Consider the following 13,687-nt stretch of genomic DNA (forward strand, 5'->3'; position numbering starts at 1 on the left):
TTTTGACGCAGTGTTATAACAAGTACAGTTTCGGACCTGCGGATATATGAAATATGGATGAGACAGGGATCTCAACTGTTCAAAAACCCGACAGGGTGGTAGCTCGGAGGGGATTTTAACAGATTGGCAAAATGACATCTGCATGAAGAGGAACTCTTGTCACATTGGCTGTTGCTGTATCTGCTATAGGAAACAAGATTCCTCCTCTCTTCATTTTTCCACGAGTGAATTTCAGAGATCACTTCCTCAATGGAACACTTACAGGCAGCACTGGATGTTGCAATCCATCAGGATGGATGAAAGAAGAGCATTTTATGCACTTTGCTGAATATTTCGTCCAGTACACGAAGTCGACAAAGGAAAGGCCTACACTACTGCTACTGGACAATCATAACTTTCATCTTTCGATTTCAGCACTCAGTTATTTGGAAGCGAACGGAGTTGTGGTGCTCATTGCAGCCATAAGCTGCAACCTCTGTATAGCAATGTATATGGCCCTCTAAAGAAATACGTGAACAGTGCATGTGATCCATGGCATAGAAACAATTCGTGCAAAACAATGAAGATATACGATATTCCAGGTATAATAGCGACTGCTCTTCCACTGGCTACCACCGAGAGAAATATAACAGCTGACTTTGCAGTTGCTGGAATAAGTCCACTGAGTCCCAAACAAATTTTCCAATTCAGAATTTCTTCCCAGTTACGTTACAGACCGTCCTCAAGCCACATCTAATATATCTCAGAGCGATTATTCAGCTTTAGATTGCATTTGTTCTTATCTGATTCCTACTAATCCTGATCGAATTTCCGAAGTAGAGCATGAAAGAAATGACTCTCAATCACTGCAGGTTTTATCATCCCCAGATCCCAAAGTTTTGATTCCATGTACTGTTTCACAATTGGAAGAACTATTCCATTACCAAAGGCTGGCACAAGAAAAGGGCGAAAGAAGAGGCAGGCTACTATTCTGACAGATACCCCGGTGAAGGATACACTTCAGGCAGAAAAACAAGCCGTTAAGATAAAAGAATTAAAAACAATTATGAAAATCAAGAATAATGCCCTACACAATAAAAATGTGGGAAAAAAAAAAGGAAAGTGCCCAAAGACTAAATGCAGATAAAGAAAACTAAAGAAAACATTGGAGCGAGAAAGAGACAAAAACATTTTTGCAATGTTAAGTCCATCTGAGTTAGTTGTATCTTGGTTAAATGTTCTTAAATCAAAAAAATATGTGCAGTTTTTAGTTAAATTTAATTATTTAAACTTTAATTCAATAAAACTTCCTAGTTAAAATATATATTTTTTATTTTCTTTTTAGATAAATACCTACTGTATGATAATGAAAAATACAAATATATAATGCCAACCTGCCCCGGCCCCGGGTCACATTGGCACCGATGGAGTAACTCATTCAACTCGATATTGCTAGCTTTATTTTTTAACCGAACTGTTATTAATTCCATTTTATACTAGCCAAAGGATGTAAGATTGTTTTGGTATACATATCAGCTATTTAATCATTACCAAAAAAATTAGAAAAATTCGTAAACAAAATTGTGTCAACCTGCCCCGGTCTCCCCTACCTATAAATTTCCATATTTCAAAATTTCCTGCATTTAATTTTTGAAAGAAATAATAAAAATTGCACCAAAATGAAATTAGTATCACTGAATCAAAAAATTTTATTTTAAGACGATGTAATTTGTTTTCTGATTTATTTTCTCAGAAGTTTGGGAAAGGGGGAAAATATATATATATATATTGATTACTTTCTTATAGTCTGAAGCTTCCTGCAGTAGCCACATCTTTGTTTCATTTGCTCACAAGAGCTTTACTTTTCTTGTCACCATCTGAGTGGTTGACACTTCTTTAATTGTTAAGTCATTATATTGAAAAAAAAAATGAAAACATATTTGGAAATTGTGTTTTAAAATAAAATTTTAAAAATATGATAAAGCAGTTTAATTTTTTTAAAAAAAATTAATATAATTATACAAAATATTGTGCAGAAATTAGTCTGATTACTATTTAGAGTAACATTTTGAATTTTATGATGGTTTAAAAATATTTCTTTTGGAATAACTTCCTTTGGAGTTACTGTGGAAAAAAGCAGAAATTTCAGATAATTTCTCATTAATTGAATATTTAACTAAATTTTGAATTATGAAAAGCTGACATATTATTTCTCATTTGTACAAAATCTGTTTGAATTCACTCTACTTGTTTAGGAGGAGTGCAAAACACATACACAGACAAAATGACTTATTTATATTAAGATGAATTTTTACTAAAAAAAACTATTGAAAAAAATTAAAATAGACTCTACTAGCTATTAAAAAAATGTATTAAATATAGTAGAAGAAACAATTAAAAATAAAATGTAATTAGGGATTGCAATACCGGTATACCGGGATACCGAATACCGGTATTTTGAACCATTTATACAATTTTGTAATACCGGTATTCACACGTTTAAATACCGGTTTTTCAGTATTTATTGGAAATTTTTAAAATTGTCTCCACTATATGTTAAAGGATCGCCAACATAGCAAAATAATATACGTTTTTGTTTTTACGTCTCCCTAACGGGCGAAATTAATTAGCTAATTAATGGCTTAATTAATTGCAACAGATATGAAAAAAGTTGGAAAGTTGATTGGTGCAAATCAGCAACTGTGCTATGCTCATGGAATTCAATTGGGAGTAATAGATATATTGTACCAAAAAAAAATAAAGAACGGAAGAATCCAAATACTGTGCATATAGAAACTTCGGATTCCAACTTTGAAGAAGGTAAGAGTGAGAGTGATATTGAGACAATGAAGATAATGACAATGAAATTGTTAAAGATATTGATAGTGAGGATGAAATATTAACCCATCACGAATTGCTTCCTATAATTTATAAAGTTCAAAAAATCGTTAAGATATTTAAACGTTCCGCTATAAAAAAAATGATATATTACTAAAATATATATTAACTGAAAATAAAATAGTTAATATTAGATTCTAAAACATGTTGGAACAGTTTACTCCTAATGATGGAATGATTTTTGAAACTGAGAAATCCAATCCAAAAAGCAATAATCGACTTAAACCTGTAAATTAATTTTTCAAATAGTGAATTCGATTTAATATCCAGAACTATATCAGCTCTACTTTCAATAAAACTGACTACTGAGGCATTATGTCGGAGAGATTCTAATTTATTAACAGCTAATGCAACAATAAATTTTAGGTTGAAGTCACTGAAAGAACAGCACACATCACTATCTGAAGAATTATATATTACATTGAAAAATTGCACAGAAGAAAGGCATACCGAAATAGAAAATGTCTCATGGTATTTACATAATTATAAGATTTTAAAATTGAAAATGAAAAAGAAGAAAACAAAATAACCAATTCAAATCTGATCAAGTTTATAGTAAATTTTCTTAAAAATTGTTACCCACAAACCTATCCAGATTTAGAAGAATTCGGTTCAGTTATCGAAGATGATGATGACACTAATGTCGATAGTGAAAAGGAATTGTCTCTTGAACAAAACTTAGAATTAGCAATAAATAAAAAAATTTAAAAAAAATTCAACGAACCAAAATACAATACAGAAATTAGCTATATTCAAAACCATCCGACGAGAAATCGATTTATTTGAAGATGAGGGAGTTAGAGGTAAATACTTGGAAAAAGAATATCGCGCATTGCTAACAGTATCGCCAACTAGCGTAGATGTCGAAAGAGCGTTTTTGACAGCTGGTCATTTTTACACAAAATTACTTTTCAAGCTTAATGGCAGTATAATTGATGCATTATGATTTTAAGATCACATTTCAAAAATTTGTAATAGTACCACAGACTGAATAGTGATATTTACACTATTTTTTGTTTTATTTATATACTGTTTGTTCCTTAACTTTTTTCTGATTATATACTGTTATAATTTATAAGTTACAAATTATTTTTGTGATATTTACACTCTGTAATAAAACTGGCAAATAAACCAAAGAAACACCTGTGTTTTCTTTCTTTTTCTGAAATTTCTAATACCGGTATTAAGATCTAAAAAATACCGAATACCGGTATTGAAATTTTGGTCAGGTATTGCAATCCCTAAATGTAATGCATTAACAAAGTTTAAAAATTCTCACCTGTATGTACTTCGTTTCCCTCAAATAAGTTTCAACTAATTGAATTTCAGATTTCCTTTTCTCTGCCATTTTATCTATATAGTTTTCACAAGCAGTCATGACTTTAGCCACCTGAAAGGCATGAATAAAATCTGTTTAGATGAGAAATTTTATAAAGAGCAAATGAATACACTTGCTCACCAGCTAATTTTTCACTTACCTTTTTTTTCTTACAATCTACTTTAGATTTAAGATTATTAACTGCATTTTCCATTGTTTCAATTTCCGATCTGTTATTTTGAATCGCATTTAAAAGGAGCTCTTTGCTGAGTATGCTTGCACTTCTGACCTAAAAAAATATATATATAAAAATAAAGAGAATAAATAAACAAAATAAAATAACAATGTTTTTTTTTTAAAACACAAGCTATAAGCACAAAATGTACTAATAGAATTGTTAAGCTCAGTAATACATATAAAATCATACAAATTAAGCAAAAAAAGCAAGATATATTTATATACAATGGAAATTTTATAATTAAGGAAAATTTAGGAGTTGTATACATTTTTGAAACCAACATAATATTGATATTGAAGTATTAAATAACAAAAATAGTATTAAATGACAAATTTGCTTTCAGAAATATGCATTTATTGAAATGTACAAAATCTTTGAAAGAGATGGAGCTTCATCCTATTGTATAATGCTCATCATATATATGTATACTGACAAATAAAACTAAATCAAAATTCCATAACAGTTTTGAGAATAATTTTAATTTGTTAGTTTATTTTGAAGCACAATATAAATGTCATATTTCACAAAAATTTGATAAGCGAAATATTTTATTGCAACTAATTTCATAAATTATTAAAGGAAAAGTTAATATTATTCTAATAACTTAAAATTTAAATTTATTTACTAAATAATAGCAACAAAAAGTTTCACTAAAGCATTTTTTATTGTTGTTGAATACTCCGATAAATCAGACTGTGACAATTATGTAGTGAATGAATGTAAAGAAATTTACCTTTTGTAACGTTTACACTCAATTTTGCATAATTTACAAGTTAATTCATAAGATAATGTTAAAATTAATTTTCAGGTAAAAAAAAAAAGTAGAAAATAAAAATAGTATTATTAAGCATTAATGGACCTTTCTAGACTTTACACAAAATGAGTTAAAAGTAACAAATTTCGTAGCAGTGCTATTGATTTGCTAGATTTATACAAATTATATAAAATAGCCCTTGGATAATATTATAACTTAAGTTGCTTCAGTCAATTGCTTTTTATAGTAAATATCTAATAAATTTATTTAATCTTATTCTACTAGCCTTAGAAATGTTCAAAACAATAAGATAACAGATAATAATACCAATTTTTTGAGATAATAAGTAAAGACAGACACAGAACTAAAATTGAAGTATGAGATTTCTCTAATAACAAAATAATAAAAACCACCTTATTATAAACATTTGTTTCAGCATCTTTTATGAAATCTATAGCTTGTATTAGCAAACTTTGAAGATTCTTTCTTTCATCAAGCCCATTAGACACGAAAGGTATAACTACTGAAAATAAATGAGTTACCTGCAAAGAAAACATAAACCTTCATGTGGACTGAAATTCTTCAGATGTTTATAGTGCATATCAGGCACAGAACATTTTATTAAATTTATTAATATTCAACTGTTATTACAGTATAAAAAACGAACAAACTTTGTTTTCCATGGTGCTTTCAAAAGTTTCCTTTTTTAAGCTTTTCATTTCAATTTCCAAATGTTTAATTTCTGCCTTTCTCAATTCGGAAATAGATGTTAAAACTCGTTTAGCTGCAGAGAGAAGTTCTTGCTCCTAAATTTAAAACATTTTTGTATATAATAACGATGTCATAGCCTTTTTGTAACTAGTATATTACCAAAAACATATTTATAAAATCTTTTATGTAATATTATATTTATAAGATTCTTACCTCTATAATTCTAGAATTTTTATTTTGAAATTCAGAACAAATGAAAATGCAAATAGATTAAGAAACTCTATGATGCTGTAATCGTCTATTTATATTACTTGCAATAATGCATTTTAACGATGTGTTTCTTCTTATGCAGAAACCATTTTATAAATAATCCAAGCCAAATATAAATAATTAAAAGAGAATACTTTACAATACAATAAAAAATCTCCAACTATTATTAACATAAAAACTTCTGCCATAAAATGTATCATTACACATTACAATAAAGGATAATAGTAATAGCAGTGCTACAAAAAGTATTTTGACAGAATATATATTTTTTATCATAATAATAATGGGATATCTTTTTTAAATAAAACTTATAGATCAATAACAAAAAAATTACAAAACAGAAAGGCATTTGAAAAAAAATGAGAATAAAATTAAGATATTTAGAACAAACCTTTAAATTTAAATTTTTTAAAAGAGAATCCATTGCTTTCATATCAACTTGAAATTTGTGATCATTTCTCTTATCAACTGATGATTCAAAATTTCTGACACAACGGTTAAGATGAGATATTAACTAAAATGAGAAGTTTAATACAACAGATTAGCCCCAAAATAAATATTTCATCTAACTGCAAAGGTTTTAAAAAATATGAACTACCCATAAATTATCTGCAATATATATAATGTAAATTTAGAAAAAATTATTGTTAAAGAATATGAAAAATGAAACATAGACAAAAATAAAACTAAATTTTAACAAAATTTTTCTTTATCAATACTTTAAAAATAAAATACTGAAATATAATACATAAAACTTAATCTATATGCAAATTGGATTTCATATATGAAAGCTTTACCTTCCGTTCAAAATCAGTTCGAACAAATTGTATATTTTGATACTCTTGTTTCAATAGACGGATATGGTGCTTATTTCTTAATCTTAAAGATTGATTTGCACTGAAATCCATATAACCAGTAAAGATGTCCTATAGAAGAAAAAAACATTTAATATAAAATAAAAATTAATGTTTGATGATCAAAATCAAACAGAATATCATCTAAAAAAAACATGAGATAACAGTTAACGGTATTCAAAAATAAGGGGGCAGTAGTAGCCAGGTATTAAAATCTCTGCTTCTGGATCAGAAGACTTGATTCCAGTGAAGAACTAATGTGTAAGTAATTCTGCTGCTTGCTAAATCCGTCAGGCCCAAATGTCCTCCTTCTGCTATGGTAGGCTAATCTGGAAGGAGGAGGGGGGGGGGCTGCCAGTTCAGGCATCATTCTCATCATCTGACTCAGATTAAAAATTATGAAGTTTGCCCTAAAATACCCTAAATTAAAACAGTAAAAAAATAAGGGTTGAGTAGTTCAGTAGAAACACAAATCATCTGTCAATATTCAGCTGAAGAGAAAAGAATGAAATGCTGATTTTCATTTAGCTCTCATATCAATTTAAGAAATTTATTATATAGACATTTTGCTTCACAAATATACGAAAAGGTTTTAAGAACAGGACATCTGAAATTGATTAGGATGATGCATAAATTCTTATCTGAGTATCAAATATTTTTTCACTAAGAAATGGAGGTATTACTATACATTAAATGCAAATCATACAGTAAACTTCCATTAGAAATTTTAATACTTTTGATTCATCAATTCATAAACAGAAGCTCCACAATGTAAATACAGTTTTTTTTTTCTTTTTTTTTGCTTAAAGTAGCTTTAAAGAATATGTACACTCAACAGTCTGGCTAATTTATTTATTTTTTAATGTGACAACATAAAATTAAGAATGTTGAATTAAAGAAGGCATGTTAACAAAATGTTGTTAAAAATGTTTTAATTAAAGTTCATAGGATAACTTAAACAAAAATAAGTAATAAATAATTTTGAATATCAAACAATAATGATTTCCACGAAATGTTTTTGTTTGAATTTGTAAACTATACTACAATAATTGAAAGAGATAATAAGAAATAAAAGAAAATTCTAACCTTGAAGTCATTTAAAAGCTCCAATTCATGTAATATAATTTTATTCTCTTTTTCTCTGATTTTTGATGCCATATTATAATAATTGCATAAAATTGCCAGAATTGATGTTGCCTAAAAGAAACACAGAAACAATAATAATTTTAAAAAATGATCTGTACATCAATAACTTTATTTAGTGAGTGTCAAGGCACAATATATACAATAAACAGAGCCTATCGAAAATTTTAGAATGGAAATTTAAAATATTTAAATTGCAGAAAGAGATACATATTTCAAAATGCAATTTTTAAAGTTATCATAATTTTTACTTATACTAATCAACTTATAAAAATTAATCTTTCTAAAAAATGGACTTATAGTTAATAGAAACCAGAATTTCTATAAAATATTTAGAGATGAAATACTAAACAAAAATTAAAATTAGGTCTTCATCCATAATGACTTTGAAATTAGTATTTTGGAACTGCCAACCTAATAAAACAAACAATTAAGAGTAATATCTAAAAATCTATTTAAAATATTTAAAATTCTTAAAAGTAATATCTAAAATTCTATTTAAAAAATTTAAAATTCTTGACTTAAAAAAAAAAAGGAGAAATAGCTCAAAAGGAGAGAGAATGAGAAAAATAGGAGAAAAGGGAAAAATGTTATTCTCAAAGGCTGAAACATTTCTTTTCTCAACTAGTACAAAGCCTACAGTGCTGAATAAAATCAGGAGACATGACATTTTACAATTTCTAAAAGATGAAAAAATCCACCAATCTATAACAGATAATCAGGTAATAAGAATAATTCATAGATACTTTCTAAAATAGCTTCCAAACAAGTATCAATAATACACAAAACAAAATTTAAAACAATAAATAAGAAATTAAAAAGTATGAAACATACATTGACAAGCCACTTCTAATGATTATCTGGTTCACTGGGAACACTGGCAAAGTTTATTTTCAATGAGAACTCATATGCATAACTTAATGATCACAAAGTATTTTTAAGCAATATAGTGTCATAAAAACTAATGCTGTGCAATTTCAATAGCTTGGCACCTTTATTTAATAAGTAAATGAGCATTTTCAATGGAAAGCTCCATGAAATTATAGTGCTTTTAAAAACAATTGTACATATAATTTATCTTCTAATTGTAAATTATCTTTTTTACAGCAATATAACTGCACTTTCTGATTCTTTGTGAAAACTATACAGATAATAAGCAAAATTTTTCTACTTATATTTTTGCATATTATACTCATTTTTAAGTTAAAGTACATTAATTGGAGAGATGATGGTGGGAAGAAATTCTAATGAGCAAATGGTTTGTAAAGCTCAATGATGAAATTTTAATACATTACTTTTTCATTATTGTCAAGCTTTTGCAATTCCCTTTCAAGCATGGCAATTTCCTTCTTTCTCATAAGCAATCCTCTTGCAAAAATATGCTTAAAATTATCAATAACATCAAATGCCTAAAAAGAAAAATATGAACATTGCATTGATTTGATTTTAACATAAATAGTAGGTTCATAAATATAAATACATTTTTCAACAAAGAATTTCAAAATAGCAGTCAAATTTAATAACAAACCTTGAAAGTTCCTGTCAGCTTTTGTTTAGCTTCAGAGATCTGTAAATATAAAAATTGCTTCATCACAATATATTAAAATATAAATAAATAGAGAAAAACAATGAATAAAAAGTATACAAAATCCTAGTGACACTAAAAATAACAAACTTGAAGTCTACAATTTTCTACAGAAATAAATTCATTAAAATTTAACTAACATTAAATTTTAATTAAAATTATATAAAAGAGAAGAAAAACAATTTTTCAATTTTTATATATTTTCTCGAAATCTATAATTTTAAAATTTCCCATTTTTGGTTTTTCATAATTTTTTTATATAATCGTTTGCATGTCTATTAATAGTGCAAAGATAAATCATAATAGTTGTTGACAGGATTAACATTATAACAAAACAATTTAAACCATATTCATCTGAAGACTAGAAAAATATAGTAAATGAAGTTCAAATCTGGAAAAAACTTTTAATGCTCACAGACATCATAAAAAGAAATAACTGCATTTAAATGAAAAAGACTTAAGAACATTCCACTTAAGAACTTCAAAGTTATGATTTCTAAATTTTATTTAGTTTTTACATTGAAATTAATATAAGTGTTTGATAATCCTCGTACATAAAAATATTCAATTATTGCAGTATTACATGAAAGACTTTATCTTATTTTAGATAACAATAATCCTCCACTGGACACAATTGAGAATTGGCATGACAAACATTAAGAGATGATAGAGAATAAATTAAAGTATGAACATTTTGTATACTGCTAAACATTAGCACATATATGTGCCTAATCATTAACATAAGAATTAAGTAAAAACTTTATCCCAGCATTTAATAAAATGTCTTACTTTTCTAAAATTGAAGAATGATCTATAAATATAACAGCGATAATTAAAAATAAGATTTTCGTATTCATGCACTTGATAATTTTAAAATTTAAGAGGAGTAAATCTCAAAATAAAAGTGGGCATTTTTAAACAAATAGATATGACAAGAAATTTGAAATACAAAGACAAAAATTTACCATTTCTAATAAAACAGACATATTTTTGATTTCAAGCTGACAAATATTATAAAAAGGCGACAACTGTAACAATATAACTCCCAATTTTCTTACATATGAATGACAAATCATAGTTTTACAATGCTCATAACAGTATCTTTCTGAAACAACTTTAAAAAGGGTACTTTACCAGAACACATATCTGTCTACATTAAAATCTTAATAATTTCTATAATATATAATTTTTAGTTGTTTTTTTTTAAATCTATTATTCATTAACATTTGTCATATTGTCTAGGGCTCATTTTGTATTTGGGAAAGAGCCTGTTTATTGACAAAGAGAAAAAGGTTGATAAAAGATTATTTACTTTGTTGAAATCTTCATCAAATGATTGACTAAATAATACAAGTTTTTTCTGCTGAAGAACAGTTGTTGTATCAAAGAGTTCTCTAAGGGTGATGGGCAAATTAAGAACATTTTGTACCTGAAAAAAAAAAGGCAGATTTGAAAATTTTCACTGTCGATGCACAGTAAATAATTATAGATAAATATCTTTTTTTTTAATTCACATAAATAAACAAAATTAATTTTCTAAATTTCAAGCAATAATAAGTTACTTTTAACTGTTATAGCTCAACAGTTAAAAGTACCTTAACTATTAGACACTCTTTTTGCATACAACATTTTGTGTCCTCTTGAAGTAGCCTTGAATTAATTAGAGCAGTTTAATATTAAAAAATTTTAAATTAAATAAATTGGATGAATAAAAAAATTAAAACTGAAAGCTTACTGTAAATAAATCTTTCAATTCCTCCTGACCAAAGTTGTGTGTCTTTAAAGACTCATTTTCATTTTGTTGAAACCTTTTTTCAGCTACTTCATGTTCATTCGCTTCGTCAAATTTCTTAAATTCCACAAGCTTGTATAAAATCTTTCGGTTGCGCTCCACTGCAGCAAAGAAAACTTCTTTCCAAGATGCAGTTACAGAAAAGTACTATATTGAAAACCAAATGGCCAAATATTAAAAAGGTAAAAATAAACATAGAGGGAGTTGAAAAAAAGTGGAAAAAATAAACATACATTTTATTTCCTTAATCCTTTCTTTTATAATGATGTGCTAAGCTGTTTTGCCAATTAATTCATAGTACAAGAAGTTAAATATTGCATCAAGACATATACTTTGAATTAATAAGTTTTATTGAATAAAGTAAGTAATCGTCTGAATACAATTTGCCACTTGTAAATGTTGATAATAAAAATTTAAGAAATAACATTTTTATACAACACTCGTAGTGTAAAAGTGTCAATTACTAAAATGTTTCTTCACATTCAACTATGTATGCATAAAATTTTATGCTTCTACCTACAAAATTAGCAGAGATATTAAAACAGAACTATTGCCTTAAAACATTTTTCATTCTCCAGATGTGTTTGAACAAATCTTTTTTACTACATTTTAGGCACATATATCATAATAGGTCGATGAAAGGGTTGAATCAGAAAATATTAATACATTTATTCATTCTTAATATGTTTTAAAAAAACAGTCAAATAAAACATTAATACAAAGGTTAGTTCAAAATTAAATTTTTACAAAACTGCTCGAATATCCTTGATGCCTTTGTAAGGCTGCATTCTTTTAAGAATATTTGTATTTTAGTGAAACAATTCAATTACATACAGCATAAATTATCAGTACTCCAAACAACTGAACATTCCTCGTTATTAAAATACAACTTTTTAAAGGAAAATTTAATATCATGCCCTCAAATGCAAGCAAAAAATTTAATTTTCTTACAGCAAATTGAACTATTTCTCAGAAGTGCATTAAATATTTAATTTCTCAGGCTTATTTTCCCTTCTATATTGAATCAAATCTGCAAATGTTGATCATCCAAAGAAAATAACAGCATGCATGATTAGAAAATTTAATGATGATTGGATGATGTGATACTAGATAAATATTTGCATGTGACAATTTTTCTCCACTGAACAAATTTGCATTTCTGAAATAATGTTTATTTATAAAATTAAAAATAAATTTAAAAATAAGTATTTGCAAATCTTTTAGATAGAAGCATGAAACTTTGTACATGCATAAATAAATAAATGCAAGAAAAACTCACTGACACTATTACACTATTGGGACTTCTAGAATTTTTCAAAAACTTTTTATTATTAATCTACACAGAAGACAAAACTATCATTTTTATTCCTTGTTTTTAATGGCGATATTTTTAAAAATGTCACAATATAATACAAAAGTTAATAACGTGAAAATTGTACAAATCAATAAAATAAATTCTGAATCAATTATTCACCCATATTTGTTTCCTTCAAAAATGAGAAATTATTTAAGAAATATCATGCATTCATGTTTCTAATGAAAATAATCGAAACAAATTTGTATTTCTGTTCACGCGTCTATACTTTTGATCTACAAGATAGACCACAAGTTCTAAATAAACTAAGTAAAGAAATATACATGATGGCGGAAGGAATGTGGAAATTTTAATTACTTGAAAGATTATATGAAAAACATTGATATTTGATAACTACAAATAATTGTTATTTTCTTATTTTATTTTATTACATTTTAAATGGAATTCGTAAGTACTCTACCTTTATTATTATATAAACTAAGTAATAAATTCAAAAGGGTGAATGATTATATTTACTATTTTTTAATTTTCATATTAACATGCATGGAACCTGTTAACATATTTTGCAATTCAGTACTTATTTTTTAATTTGTTTAAATTTCAGATTAATGATATAGCAAACTCTAAATTAATACACTCAATCTGAGGTTTTAAAAAAATCTCAGCTAAAGAACTATGCAGAAAGAGCTACATGTAATTTTAACCAAAAATAGTGCTTTACCAATATTGAAGTGAATCCCTAATAATAATAAAAACGAATACTAATGGTATATTTAAAATGTTTCCAGATATTTACCTATTTTCTAATTTAAATGTTATTCTCTTAAACT

The 13,687-nt window shown here is 26.7% G+C and overlaps 1 protein-coding gene across 1 annotated transcript in view; it reads right to left on the bottom strand.

Annotated features, from left to right (window-relative positions):
- The window catches only part of LOC129980747 (uncharacterized), a 198,303-nt gene that overhangs the window by 38,135 nt on the left and 146,481 nt on the right, over positions 1 to 13,687 (bottom strand). The window contains exons 76-86 of the mRNA XM_056091129.1: positions 11,486 to 11,689; positions 11,063 to 11,179; positions 9,694 to 9,732; positions 9,461 to 9,574; positions 8,109 to 8,219; positions 6,966 to 7,094; positions 6,560 to 6,682; positions 5,859 to 5,993; positions 5,601 to 5,729; positions 4,356 to 4,484; positions 4,157 to 4,267 (exon numbers count right to left, since the gene is read on the bottom strand). Of these exons, the coding sequence (XP_055947104.1) occupies positions 4,157 to 4,267; positions 4,356 to 4,484; positions 5,601 to 5,729; positions 5,859 to 5,993; positions 6,560 to 6,682; positions 6,966 to 7,094; positions 8,109 to 8,219; positions 9,461 to 9,574; positions 9,694 to 9,732; positions 11,063 to 11,179; positions 11,486 to 11,689 (1,341 nt within the window). The remainder of the gene's footprint in view (positions 1 to 4,156; positions 4,268 to 4,355; positions 4,485 to 5,600; positions 5,730 to 5,858; positions 5,994 to 6,559; positions 6,683 to 6,965; positions 7,095 to 8,108; positions 8,220 to 9,460; positions 9,575 to 9,693; positions 9,733 to 11,062; positions 11,180 to 11,485; positions 11,690 to 13,687) is intronic.

Source organism: Argiope bruennichi, chromosome 8 (assembly GCF_947563725.1).
Source record: "Argiope bruennichi chromosome 8, qqArgBrue1.1, whole genome shotgun sequence".
Lineage (NCBI taxonomy): Eukaryota > Metazoa > Arthropoda > Arachnida > Araneae > Araneidae > Argiope > Argiope bruennichi.